Genomic DNA, 15,419 nt, shown 5'->3' on the forward strand with positions numbered 1-15,419 from the left:
TCTCCTCTCCTCTCCTCTCCCTTCTCTCCTCTCCTCTCCTATTCTCTTTTCCTTTCCTTTTCTTTTAAAACTGTAGATCCAGAAAGGCTTATATGATTCCACACATTTGCAAATACTCTCATTGCATTTCCTCACTAGAGTTACATTTAATATTAGCAAACTAGATGTATCAAAGAGGCCATAGAAAATAAACATGTTAAGCTTGGATTAATCTGAATTAGATTTCTGAGTACTGAATACTTTGCTCACAATATGCCGACTCACTGCTATTGCACATTAAGGCTCACAGGCTTTTTGTAAAATAAATGCAAATATGTTGGCAAATGGAGCTCACAGCACTGAAGTAATAGTTTGCCAGCTTGATTCTCTTTTGGAGTGACCACTTCTTGGGAAAGATTCCAAATACTGGCCTTAATATACAAATCAGCTGTACTTAAATGAACGATGCTGCAGGATTCTGTGTAGTAGAGAAGTAATATATTCAGTTTCTAAGAACACTAACACCATGTTCCAGGTGAGACAATAGAATGACCCCTGCCATTAAGGATACAAGATTACATAAAATCCCTTTTCCAATCCCTTTTGCAGTAAAAACTCACTCTAAAGAACAGAAATACTGTGGTGTGAGTCCTCAATTTGAGGTAGATCTATAACTGTTAGGGTAGCATCACTGTTGGATTTGTCGTCCAGGGACAACAAGAATAAATTGAAGTCTTGTCAATTTCCTAGATCAGATTTTCATTTTCTGGTTATTTATATCTGGATTCAGTGCAATGCAGATGATTGTAGCTCATTTAGACTTGTCTATTCTGACATTAGCCAAATATGGCTGTTTAAATTGTTTATATTGTTGTGTGCATCATAAAGTTTACTATGTTTATAATTGTTTAAGTAGACAATTTTGCCACATTAAAAACACTGATGTGTATCCATTGCCATTGGTCTATACATTTGCATCTTCTTTAAAAGTATATCCAGTATACATTCCTTCCTAAGTCCTCCTTACCTGATCCCCACAACCCCTGAGAACCAACTGAAGAAGTTGCTTTCTCATTCTGTGTCTTTGACTACTCTCTGTACCAGATGAGAGGCATAGTTCATGTTTGTCTTTTTGCAACTTAATTCTTTCATAGAAAATAAAGTTTTCAGTGTCCATCCATGTCATCATGTACACAAAATTAGCTTTTGTTTTTATGGTTGAATAATACTCCACTGTCAGGGCTATACCATATTTGGTTTCTCTACTCATCTGTTAATGGACATTTAAGTCCTTCTTCCTTTGGGTAATATGAAAAATGCTGTTGGGGACACAGAGAACATATTTCTTGGAGTCCCTGCTTTAAAAGGAATTGGAATATCCTATGGTATTTTTTTTAATGAGAAATCCACAAACCACTTTCAGGTTCCTGACTCATTTTACATTTGTACCAGCAATAACAAGGGTTCTAACTCCTTTACATGGAACATAGGACTTTTCTTTTTTCTTTTTTCTAGGAGTGCTCCTAATGGTTATAAAGTAGAATATCCTTGTGGTTTTGATTCTCATTTCTCTAGTAACCAGTGACATTTTATAAGTTTTTTTTTCTGTACTTATTGGCCATTATATGTTTTCTTTGGAGAGCTATCTACTTGAATCTCTTACCACCTTTAATTAAATACTTTGTTGTCAGTTTTTTACTTATTCTGAATATCAGTTCCTTATTGGATAAAAAGATCCCAAGATATTTTCCTTATTTTGTGAGTTTCATTTACAGTATACACTGAAAATATACTTTGATCATAAAAGGTTTTTATTTTTATTTATTTATTTATTTATTTATTTATTTATTTATTTTTGGAATCATAGAAGTTTTAAACTCAAGATCAAGTTTACTTTTTCTTCAGATGCTTGTGCTGTTGTTGTTCTAGCAAGAAATATCTGCAGAATCAATATCATGGAGTGCTCACACTCATTCTTTTTCTTTTGCTTTTATACTTTAGCTTTCTGTTTATGGCTGATCACTTCTAAGTTGAACATTTTGCTGATGGATACAGTTTCTCTAGCATCATTTATTGAAAAATACTCTTTGCTTCATTAAGTGGTCTTAGCACCCTGTGGAAAACCATTTGGTCATTTGGTTGAGGTCCTATTTCTGAACTTGATCCTGTTCTATTTGTCTAAATTTCTGCTTTTGAGTTAGAACTACACTCTTTTGCCTACAGAACATTTAAGGTAAGTTTTTAAAATCAGAAACTATGGAAACTTCAGCTCTTTTCTTTTGCCAGATTATTTTCACTACTTGAAATTCCTGGTGAATTTAGGACATTTCATTTTGTTTGGGCAAAGTAGAATACTGGGGCTTGAATATGGATTGCTGTGCATCTGTAGATCTCTAAGCCCTTCAACTCATGTTTATGTAAAGGCATTTCATGTGCCATCTTGAATTTCTTCCCGCAATATTTTGTACAGAACTAAACATACAAACCTGCTGCCTCCTTCGTTATGTTTACTCCTTCTTTACTCTTTTTGATGCTTTTTTAGTGGACATCTTTGAAGGATGTCTTTCAGGGCCGAGGATTGAACCCAGAGCTTTCTTCCTACTGGGCAGATATTAATACCTGAAATATGCCAATGCTGCATTGCTTTCTTAATTCTATTTCATCCTGTTTTTTTGTGTTTCTAAAAGCATGACTGTTTTCTTGTGAACCAGTATCCTTAGGTTTCCATCCTGCTTCTTCCCCGGGGAATAGTATCACTTGGGGCTATTCCTTTGTCTTCCTGAGTGTCAATGCTCCACTCAGAAATGTGTGTATGTGTTAGCCTAAAATATTTATGTAACTAGTTTTATTACCCTTTCTGACCCTCTAACACAGACTCCAAGTACAAGAGTTCAGATTGAGCATCCAGTGTGAATGCTGAAATCTTAAACATTTGGTTTTCATTGTGATGCTCATGAGTGTGTGAACTATAATCACTGGTGGATTAAAAAAATCACATTGTCCTTGACCACTTTGGTTCCCTCAGTCCTTCTCCCAACTCTTGCACAAGACTCCATGAACTCCACCTCATGTTTGTCTGTGGGTCTCTATATTTGTTTCAGTCAGCTGCTGCGTGGAACCTCTCAGTTGACAGTTATGCTCCTGTCTGCAAGCATAACAGAGTATTATGAGTAGTGTCAGGGATTGGTTTTTGCCCATGAGTGGGGTTTCAAGTTGGGTCAGTCATTAGATGGTCACTCCCTTAATCTCTGCTCCACATATTTGTACATCTTGTAGGCAGTGTAAATTTTCAGTAGAAGGTTCTGTGGGTGGGTTAGTGTCAACCTCCCTCTAATAAAGTCCTGTCTGACTACAGGAGGTGGCCACTTCAGGCTCCATATTCCCTCTTGCTGGTGGTCTCAGCTAGGGTCACCCTCATATCCTCCCACAGGTCTTTCCCATCCCAGGTCCCTGGGTTGTCCCAGAGATGGCCCACCACTGACTTCCCTTCTCTCTCCCAGACTTCTCATCCTCAGCCCTGCTCTCCTAAGACCCACTCCTCTTCCCCTCCCATCCTCTCTCCCACCCATTTCCTTCTCTCCATCCATTTCCAATATCTATTTTGTTTCCCCTCCTGAGTGAGATCTAAGCATCCAACCATATTCCCTCCTTATTTCTTATCTTCTTAGGGTCTGTAGATTTTAGTGTGGTTATCCAGTACTTTATGGCTAATATCCACATAAGTGAAAACACACCAGGTATAACTTTCTGGGTCTGGCTTACCTCACTCAAGATGATTTTTTCTAGTTCAATCCATTTGCCTGCAAATTTCACAGTGATCTTGTTTTTAATAGCTGAGTTATGTTCCACCATATAAATATGTTCCACCATATAAACCATATAAGTGGTTATGTACCACATTTTCTTTATCCATTCTTTCATTGAGGAACATCTGGGTTGTTTTCTAGTTTCTGTCTCTTATGAAAATACCTGCTATCTAAACACAGTTGAGCAAGTGTCCTTGTGGTATGGTGAAACATTTTTTGGGTATACCCCCAGGAGTGGTATAACTGGATCTTAAGGGAGGTAAAACTATTTCCAACTTTCTGAAAACCTGCCCAATTGATTTCCAACCTACAGATCCAACTAACCTGGGCCTGTGGGTGCTCACAGAGATTGAACCACAACCAAAAACCATGCATTGACTGAATCTAGACCCCCTATATATATTTAGCAGAAGTGTAGCTTGTTCTTTATGTGGGTCCTCCTACAACTAGAGTGGGGGCTATTTCTGACTTGGCCTCCGTTTCCTGTCTTTGGACCCTTTTCCCTTAGCTGGTCTGCATTATGTAGCCTCAGTGGAGGACCATGTGCTGAGAAACGATGTGACTTGGTGTGCCAGGGTGGATTGAAATCAAGGGAAGGGGCCTCCCTTTCTCTGGGATAAGGGTGGGGGAATGGGAGAAGAGGAGTGGGAGGTGGGAATGGAAGAAGAGGGGAGTTGTAAGGTGAATAAATAAAGGAATTAATGATGAAAACAATTATACTGGATTTTCACTTTGGCTATAAGATGAACATTTGAGCATCAAGCAAATACCATGTCTCTAAAGATATTCTTTACTAAATTAGAACATTTTAATCAGTTTTAAAATGAATCCTTTATAATTTATAGGGATATATTTTCTGAGATCCTTTGGAATGAAATACATATATAGATTTATATGTATGTTTGTATTTGTGTTTATGATATATGTAACTGGGGGAGTTTATATGTACCCTACATATGCAAGTGCCCTTAGAGGCCAGAAGAGGGCACAAGATCCCTTGGAACTGGAGTTAAAGCTAGCTCTACATCAAAATTCTTGAAGTAAACACATTTCCTTGACAATAAAAAATGAAGAATCCCCTAAGCTCTTAATAACTCTGTTTAGAGAAACCCGAAACTAACAGGTATCATGTCAGAGTAAAACTTCACAAAAGCTAAGTAGTACTCCATTATGTAAATGTACCACATTTTCTGTATCCATTCTTATGTTGAGAAATATCTGGGTTCTTTCCAGCTTCTGGCTATTATAAATAAGGCTGCTATGAACATAGTGGAACATGTGTTCTTATTACCAGTTGGAACTTCTTCTGGGTATATGCCTAGGAGAGGTATTGCTGGATCTTCTGGTAGTATTATGTCCAATTTTTTGAGGAACCTCCAGACTGACTTCCAGAGTGGTTGTACAAGCTTGCAATCCCCCCAGCAATGGAGGAGTGTTCCTCTTTCTCCACATCCTTGCCAGCATCTGCTGTCACCTGCATTTTTGATCTTAGCCATTCTGACTTGTGTGAAGTGGAATCTCAAGGTTGTTTTGATTTGCATTTCCCTAATGATTAAGGATGTTGTACAGAAAATGTGGTACATTTACAGAACGGAGTACTAATCAGCTATTAAAAATGATGAATTTATGAAATTCTTGGACAAATGGATGTATCTGGAGGATATCATCCTTAGTGAGGTAACCCAATCACAAAAGAAGTCATTAGATATGCACTCACTGATAAGTGGATATTAGCCCAGAAACATAGAACACCCAAGATACAATTTGCAAAACACAAGAAAATCAAGAAGAGGGAAGACCAATGGATGGATACTTCATTCCTCCTTAGAATAGGGAACAAAATACCCATCAAAGAAGTTACAGAGAAAAAGTTTGGAGCTAAGATGAAAGGATGGACCATCCAGAGACTACCCCACCCAGGGATCCATCCCATAATCAGCCACCAAACCCAAATACTATTGCATATGCCAGCAAGATTTTGCTGAAGGGATCCTGGTATAACTGTCTCGTATGAGGTTATGCCAATGCCTGGCAAATATAGAAGTGAATGCTCACAGTCATCTATAAGAAGACAGGGCCCCCAATGGAGAAGCTAGAGAAATCACCTAAGGAGCTGAAGGGGTCTGCAACCCTATAGGTGGAACAACAATATGAACTAACCAGTACCCTCCAGAGCTTATGTCTCTAGCTGCATATGTATCACTGGGAAGAGAGGCCCCTTGGTATTGCAAACTTTATATGCCCCAGTACAAGGGAACATCAGGGTCAAGAAGTGGGAGTGGGTGGACAGGGGAGCAGGGTGGGGGACGGGGGGAGTATAGGGTACTTTTGAGATAGCATTTGAAATGTATATAAAGAAAATATCTAATAAAAAAAAGAAAAAAAACCTTCACAAAAGATCCTCTATGGTCTGAAAGTTACAGAGAAATACATAATATGTCACATTTTAAAGTAGTGACAGATTATTTATGCTTTCCTTTAAACAATAATGAAAAAAAAAAGAATACAACAAAAGGAAGGAAGCTACTTACAAATGATAATTAAAACAAAACAAAACAAAACACTATCTAGGAATAGACTGGCCCAGAATCTTTACCTTATCTTTTGTATATAAAATTCACATGCGGAGCCGGGCGTGGTAGCACATGCCTTTAATCCCAGCACTTGTGAGTCAGAGGCAGGCAGATTTCTGAGTTCGAGGCCAGCTTGGTCTACAAAGTGAGTTCCAGGACAGCCAGGGCTACAGAGAAACCCTGTCTCAGAAAAGAAAAACAAACAAACAAAAAGAAAAACAAAAAAAAAATTCTTGTTCACAGTTTAAAAATCTTAATGGTCACTGAAAAAAGAATCAATGAATGTATTCTCTGGGAAGACTTAATGCGACTATACTGGACCAAAATACCTAAGTTTAGAACCTTTTGTATGTGTGTCTCAGCAGTAACATGAACCCCGTCTACTTTACTTTCAGCTACTAATACAGAAAAACAAATTCCAAAATGAGAACTAGTCTGAAGCAGAACAACATACCCTTCCTTAACATTTATTTGATGGAAGCCATTTTAAGTCTTTCCATTCTTACTACTACACAATTGTGGCCATTGCCCTATTCCTAGAACTATATGATGAATAAATAATTCTCTTCTGAGTGGCTTTCCTCTGGACCCCATCACGTTTATGACAGAAAGCATTTTTGGTGCCTAATAATTCACTGTTGTACCCTGGTTAAAAAAAAATAAGGATAAACCTGTTCAATTTATTCTTTACTTACTTCCCAAGAAAGTGGAAATTTATATGCTACATTTTGTTTAAAAGTCCATGGTGCAGCAACATTTCCCCTCCCATTTAATCAGCATTTAAAATTGAACAGGCAAGTTGATTGAGAAATATAATGTTTAATTGCCTACCTAATTGAAAACCGTATGTGACAATGTTGGGGTGCTGCAAGCATAAGGACATTTACAAGCATAGTGTTTAGTGCAATCATTTACATATCAGTACCAGAAACAAAGAATATGATATTTGGAACTTGGCAATTTCAGAAAAACTAGCCAAATATCCCGCCTTTATGTTCAAGACAGAAGTGCTTCTCAAGGTGCCATGTGTACTTGAATTAAATCATATGAAGGTGCTGGGCAAGGCACGAATGGCTATGCATCTGTACTTAGCTGCTGTGGACTCGTTTTTCTGTTTTAGAATTCATCACTGACAGTCTGTGGAGATGAGTGGTTGTTAACTAACAACTTGATGAAATTGGGAGTCATATAGGAAACTGGTCTCTGGACATCTCTGTAAAGCGTTGTCTATATTATAAAGTTTTGCCTCTGGAAATATCTGGGAAAGGTTATTTTATTCTGTTAATTGATGGGGAAAAGCCACCTTGATTGCATGAGGACCCATTGCCATTCCTTGGGCACAGGATTTTGACAGATGCAGAAAGTGTACTGAGTCCCAGAATGCATCCCTCATACCCTGCTCCCTGGCTGTGAAGGCAATGTAACCAGCTGCTTCGAGTTCACACAGTGACGTGTTGTGTATGACGACATCTAGGACGTGAATACAACTGGGTGCTAAAGTCCCTTCCTCTTGGGATGATAATTTTAACTGAGTACTTTTGAAAAATAGTGGAAAGCTAATGTGGATGCATATATGAAATTAGGGGGCTAATTTCCCCCAACACATAAAAGGAAACAAGGTAGATAACCAACCTAGAGGTGTGAGTGCATTAAGGCAACAAAGAAATTTTTAACAGCAGGGCCAGACTGCATTAAATACAGAAATAACACATTGGGCCAAGGATGTGGTAGGTTTATTTGCTGCCAGTTATTGACTAGAATTCTAATTATGATACATATTTTTTCAGAGGCAAAGGCCCACTGAAAAATACATCTGATGTCATTAATGCTGCCAAGAAGATTGCAGAAGCAGGCTCTCGAATGGACAAATTAGCACGCGCTGTGGCTGATCAGGTAATACAAAAGGGAGAATGGGCATTAATTAGTACCAGTGTTCTGGGAACAGTTTTATGCACCATATGAAATGGCTTTGCCCAATGCACTTGGAGGTAGTCTCTAAAAATTTACAAGCTGGCTTCTGTCGAGTTCATGGCAAAGCCAGCTTTAACCTGGAAGAGGCGTGAAAGGCTTGAAGCATGTGACAGGGTAAAACAGCCTTTCCCATTCAGAAAACCAATCATGAGGGCAAACGAGATAAGGTACATACCCCAGGACCACCTGCCCATAGATGGCACAAAGCAGTGGGCTAGGCTCTCCCACAGCAACTGCTCATCAAAATATGGCTGACAGGCTTGCCAATGTGATAGGGCTATTTTCTCAACAGAAGTTCTCTCTTCTCCAATGTCAAGTTGACAAAAAGCTAAGCATAAGAAAGTGTGGTTGTAAGGAAGCTCGACTCCCTTTAGTTAATACTGATCTTCCTATGGTACTCTGACATTCATGATAATTTATGCTCTGCTCTAAATTAGACTAATCCTTGTGACCAAGGACAATCTAGATTTCAGATGTATTTTCACACAGACTCAGATAAATCTCAGAAAAATAAAATCCTCAAAGTCTCACCTGAGTTTTTACAGGAAACCAGAATATGTACTTGAAACCTTCTCTGTCTCACCTAAAATACTTGATTATATCTCAGCAATTCTCATTCAGCCTGGCTTGAACTAGAACATTAGAATCCATCTCTAAATGTCTTGCTGCTAGAACATTTCTTGTAAGGGTACATTAGGCAGCAGCCATTTCTAGATAACCGATTATCCCTTCAAGCCTCAGTTAAGAATAGTTTGCAGTCTGAAGTACTCCAAAGCAAATATACTTTAAAATACAAAATAAGGTTCTGAAATAAAAATGACATGTACTCTCATTACATAGTAACTCCGTAATAAACAAGAATGAGCTGCAGAAAGTGGTACCCTTTACACATCTTCAAAGACAGAAGGTTGGTTTCTTCTCTGTGAATATTCCTAGTCTCCTAATTCTTGAGTTGCAGTTCCTAGCTATAGATTTCTTTCCCCATTCTTTAGTATTAGAATTGCTCTTCTATTTACTCTCTGTCCAACTTCTCAGCCTCCATGTCAAAATACCAATAAGAACACCTACCCTGTAGAAGCTAACCACTCTGATCAGAAGGTTCAACAACTAGTATAACATATACACTAAGACTTAAAAGACACCCCTTTTAATTGTATTTATACATGATAGCTAGCATAATGGGATGTTTCTGAGAAATTTGCTGGCTTGGAAGTCAATTATTATCACAACTTCAGATTATTTTCATTGTCATCCTAACAAACGTAGCAGTTGAAAACCAAACCATGATGTTGTGGATGTTAGGGTTATGCCAAATGTCAGGCTTCCGAATGTAAAGCTGAGCTGCTTTCTAGAAAATTCCATAAATATTTTAAAGAGCTCACCTAATAGAAAAAGAAGACAGAAGACCCACCTGGAACGTGCAAAAAAGACAGCCACTAACCAGAGAGAAAAGCATGGAGGTGTGTTTGCAAATGTTTGTAGCCTCCGGGTATGTGGTACCATCAGAGTTGGATGAGTGACTTTGCAAGACATCTCAGAAAGGATTTTGTTTCTTTTGTTCCTGAGAGTCAAAATTAAATGAAGTTTGTATGGCTTTTCCATTACATATTTAATATTCATGTTTGAAACTATCTCTACAAATATGTATGTGTGTAGTTCTGTAGCCCCAGGTTCAATTCCTAATTTTGTTTTTTTTAATTTAGGATCTTAAATACTGAATTGTTGACAACATGCTATGAGGCATTTTTGATAATTATCATAATATGAATACATATAATCCTACATATGCATGCTCAAACATACAGGGAGAGAAGAAAGACACAGAGAAAGAGGATTCTATACTTACTTCTAGATTTGGGAGTTGAACATTAGTCCTATCAACCATGATTTTTGAAGTAAACAGATGAAAAATATTCCCATATCTTTCTGATATATTTATGGGCATTATCTATGAAATATCTGGAAATTTTGTTAGTGTTTTCTCTAAACAGGTGTTTTTTTTTTAAATATATGGGGTGTTTTGAAACTTTTATTAGTCTTTCCTGCTCTTTAAAAATCTGGCTTAACTGGTTCAGTTTAAGTAATACAGAAGAATATTACCAAAGACTGGATTGGTTGCTTTCATTTTGCCTGAAAATATTTTATGAAGATTGGAGATATGCATGCAATATAAATGCTTTACGGACCACTGCATTTTTAATTACTGTTCCATTGAGATAGAACTCCTGGTTTAATTTGCTGCAAGGTATTTGTATTGAAAGCTTTGTCAGCCCTCTGGGGAGATATCATTTTAAAGTTAATTCCTTCCAGTATATGGGTCTCAGGAGTAGGATAAATATTACAGTATTAAATACTTGTAGAAAACCAAAAACAGACTCTGTGGGATGCTTCCTTGATAAACACATTTAGGGAAAATGTATCACTATAGTAGGTATTATGTGTGAAAGAAATTTATTTATTTATTTATTTATTTATTTAAGTGGTTATGTTATACAAAACAGCTTCATGGTATTGTTGAAATAATTTCCATCCCAAAGCTTATAAAAAACTTAAGTCACTCATTCTCACATACTCTTCCCTGTGTTATTTTTATGACAGGTGCTGAGGATTGAACAGTGTGTGCGTGTGTGTGTGTGTGTGTGTGTGTGTGTGTGTGTGTGTATGTGTGTGTGTATGTGTGTGTGTGTGTGTAACTTTATAAACACCAAAGTTAGAAAGCATCTCAAGTTGAACATTTGGTAGTAACAAAATTACTCAGTAACCATTGGCTTAGAAGTCACAGAAACATTTTAGAAAGATATTGAAAATATTTAAAGAAATTGGTAGCTGAGCTCTGTTTGCACTTGATGGATATCTACCTACTTAAATGACAATGCAAATTAATCGTCCACGAGAATTAATTCTTGTTGAAGACCTCTGTTGCTATACTTATGGGGTTATTTCAACTAGTTTCAAATATAGCCTAACAGATCCTCTTCATACAAGGGCCACAATCTATCTGAGAGTTTCGTGTTAGAAGAGTTTAGTACATTGCTAAAATTTTTGATAAGCGGGGGGGAAATCTGTAAAATATACAGACTTAGCGAGTTGGAGCACTGCCTAGAAAATGAAAATAAACAGATATTCTAAGTAATTGAGAAGTTCTAAGTTGAACCCCCACCCCATGATTAAGAACCGATTGTCAAAGTGTCAGACTTCTGGCTTCTATTCCTTTATATTTGTGTTTCTTCATGTTGAGAAAGTGGAAGAAAACTAGATAGAAAAAAAAAGCCATAGAATAGTAATTTTCTTAAGGTTTCAGAAGATAGCTAATAAAACAGTTTGGAGTAACACAGATATCCCAATAAAACTTTGTAGTCTTTACTAGCACCCCCCTCCATTTTCATCTTAAAAGATTATTGCTAATAACTTTTTAAATTTTTCATACTTGAGTCTAAAGCATTTTGATATATGCCTTTATATGCCTTTCCCTACCTTTCACATTATCCCATGCACCCTGTAACTCCTCATATTTAGGTCCTTTTTTTCTGATAGTTCTCATTACTTATTGTTATTACATGTATATATATATATATATATATATATATATATATATATATATATATATATAACCTACTGGCTCCATTTAGTCTTATCTGTATGCACAGGGGTCTAAGCTGACAACTGCAGCATAGGCAACTACAAGAAATCTGACTCTCCTTCCCTCAGAAGCCCTGGATTATTTATAGTTCCTTAACTCGGGGTAGATAGAACCTTGTAAACCCTTCCCCAACACATGCTTGAGTGTTTGCTCTTGTGGTACGGTGCAAATCTCTTGCAAGCAAATATAGGTGCTGAGGCTTCATGGGTAAAATCTTTCTCAAGTGTAGCTAGCCACTTGAAACCATTGAGTCTGGCATTTCTCCAGTGCATCATGGAAAAGTGGAGTTAAATGAATGTAATTAAGGATGTGACACCTAAGCCTTTTAAACCATAAGGGTGAGAAACTGAAGAGCACTTACTAATTGACATCACTTCTTTTGTTTTATAGTGTCCTGATTCAGCATGTAAGCAGGATTTATTAGCCTACCTTCAGCGGATTGCCTTGTACTGCCATCAGCTTAACATCTGCAGCAAAGTGAAGGCTGAGGTTCAGAACCTAGGAGGAGAGCTCATTGTGTCAGGGGTAAGCTGGGATTTTGGCTTCACAATGTCAAGTTCCTACTGTTTTAGTTCTAAGGCAAGCATTCTTGGCAACAGTACTCCTGAAAACACCAAATGACAGTGATTCACAGCATTAAAAAAAATGTTATCTCCATTATTCCAGACCTCACAATAGCTCACAAAGAGCAATTTGATTTTCCAATTACCCTATGTTTATACTAGCCTTGTAAAATCTCCATTCTTCACAAGAAAACTAATTTCATAGTCTGGAAACTCATTGCCAAGCTGTGACTATTATAATTATTGGGGGCTATTGCATATTTACTCATTGTGAGTCGGCTTCCCCATTGTTAGTGCTGGTAATTTTCATGCTCAATTCAGGAGCCAGCCTCTCTAAATGTGGACTAGGTTCACATGTTAGAGATGATGAGACATTTATCAGGTTCCAATGCATACTAGGTTATCAGTAACCCTTGATAGTCAATTGTTTGAATGTGATACAGGTTGATGTGCTGTTGCCAAAACCGTCCATAGTTACTAAACACTATGCTATAGATTCTTTTGTAGACCACCCTAATATTTTCCTTTTCATAAAGATATAATTACCTAAACCATTTCCATCAAAGCATAGAAATAAGAAGTTTAAGCAATGTTTAGAAGAATCTGGATTTCTTGGCAAGATTTCAAATGTTTGTGTTGAGGTTCTTCACCTTGGCTTCTTCTTCTCCTTCATCCCCTTTCTCTCAACACAAGGTGCCATTTATTTTAATGATTTACAAGTTCCAAAGTGTGGCCATGCCACCTTTAGTTCTTTTCCCAGCTACCCATGATGCAGCCACTGTACCTGCAGTATGAGCAGGAACATAACCCTACCAACATGGTGAATATGAGAAAATAAATATTCAAGCCCCTTCTGAAATCATTTCTGATGTCTTGGAAAGTCAACACTCTGTATTTTGGAAAATCTATGTGGATAAGTATGAATCATCCTCAATCCTGAGTGTTTCTGTTCCTTTGTGGCTTGCCTTGCTGAAAACATAGCTGGGGAAAGAGCTTGTCCGGTTGGCATGGAGGTCCCATCTGGAAAGTCTGTTCCATGAAGTCCTACCTTTGAGCTCAGTCAGTTGGCTATTTTGTGCCTCTTCCCAAAGCACAGTCACCTCTTTGCATTTCCAAAATGATCCTGCCTCAACATTCTTCCACAACCAAGAGCTATTTGTCTTGCAGTGTGTCCTTCTGTCTATCTGGTGATGATCAATTCTCTCTCACCAAGAAGTGATCAAAACATTGCATCTCCCTTGCTTCCTTTTATCTTCTGCCTTGACGGTACAGTTTTTCATATCACTCTGCTTCTGTGTCCATTTGTCCATAGCACCTGTGAAACTGAGTGCTTTTTGTTCAGCTTGCCTCATGTGCTTCCATTTGTTACTTTTCAAATCTTATGATTGACATGGATGCTCAGTGTATCCTTGTGGATCTCAGACTCCATCAACCTCATCTGGGCAAATATTTTCCCTGGCAGAGCAGCTGTCCATCACCTTCTCTACCCATTGTCTGTCACTGCCTCCAGAGCTTCATTTCCATTGTCCTTTTGTTATGTAGATGTAGTCCAAACCATCATGGCTTTGAATCACTTGTACTGTTGACAGTTGCAGGTGTTTGAGACTAAAAACACCTTCAAGAAGCCTGTTTTTCCTTCCTTGAGTCTTCCTGGCAAAATTCATATGTCCTTGCATGGGAGAAGGCTTCTTATAGAGGAATGCTATTATAACTCTATGATAATCTAGAATCAAGTGCATTATGAACATTGGCTGTCATGCTGCTCAGTTATGGTCCTGCTTAGGGACACCTCATGGTTTTTGTTTTCAAGCTTGACTGCTGTGTGATGCCACATCTGCATCTGTAGCCTGCTGTCTTTCCCACTTCTGCTTTCATATGAGTCTTCATCCTTTCTCACTTATAGCCACAATGAAGAGAAGTTCAAAGCAATATACATATTGTGCAAAATAGCCACAAATGACTGCCTTCAGTGTTCAGAAAGTCAAGGACACAAGACCCCATACACAGAAATTATCTATTATTTTGCCAAGAAAATTATACCAGTGCTGTGTGCCACATTTACTTTGCTATCCACTGGGACAAAGTTGCTACATTTTTCAGAAGATGTCATTGTACTTTCACATATGATCAAAAAGAATATTTGCAGAATCCTACTTTTTTTACCATGTACATGGAGTTCATCAATGTGGCTTCTTCTTTGAAATATATGAAAACAATCAGGAAGTCAAAGTCTCTGCCAAATGGAGAGAGATTTGGATAGATTATCTGCAGTTGCCAAGAAAATTTTGATTTGAGTTTGAAAACATGAGTCGTGTTTTATGCTTCCATGGTGAACATAGGTTACAATGAACACACACATATGGATCATATCACCATACAGATGTTTGATGTGATTCTATATGGCTAAGCTGGAATTGGGCTGTTTTACTATGTCTGCTTTGACTTTAAATGTTGGAGAAGAAAAACTCAACTTATCATGAGAAAGACTGTGTATAAAAACTCTGAGCATGATAGAAATTACTGAAATGAAGTAGTTCAAGGTGCATATCTTTGCAGACACATCCTTACAGCTACTGACTAAAATGTATTCATTTCTGGTGGTTAATCTATTTTTTAGGTTGGCTTATACAACTCTGAACAGCCTTAGGTTGGCTTATATAATTCCGAACAACCTAATGGTACAGTTTTTTTTTTATTAAATTTCAAGGTACTAGATGTATTGTAAGCCAATCAATTTAACACACTTATAAATAATTCACAATTTTTTAAATCAACAGAAAGGTAAAAACATGGCAAAAACCAAATGGGCATAAAAGATTAGATGGTTTAAGAATGCACTTGCCTTGTTTAATTTAGTATTGTTTAAATTCTTACATCAGTTTAGGGA

The 15,419-nt window shown here is 37.5% G+C and overlaps 1 protein-coding gene across 4 annotated transcripts in view; it reads left to right on the forward strand.

Annotated features, from left to right (window-relative positions):
* The window catches only part of Ctnna2 (catenin alpha 2), a 1,115,747-nt gene that overhangs the window by 1,067,650 nt on the left and 32,678 nt on the right, over positions 1-15,419 (forward strand). For all 4 annotated transcript variants that reach the window (XM_021164212.3, XM_021164215.2, XM_021164213.2 and 1 more), the window contains 2 exons: positions 8,146-8,251; positions 12,360-12,494. In XM_021164212.3, the coding sequence (XP_021019871.1) occupies positions 8,146-8,251; positions 12,360-12,494 (241 nt within the window). The remainder of the gene's footprint in view (positions 1-8,145; positions 8,252-12,359; positions 12,495-15,419) is intronic.

Source organism: Mus caroli, unplaced genomic scaffold (genome assembly GCF_978045245.1).
Source record: "Mus caroli unplaced genomic scaffold, Mus_caroli_1 scaffold_7, whole genome shotgun sequence".
Classification (NCBI taxonomy): Eukaryota; Metazoa; Chordata; class Mammalia; order Rodentia; family Muridae; genus Mus; species Mus caroli.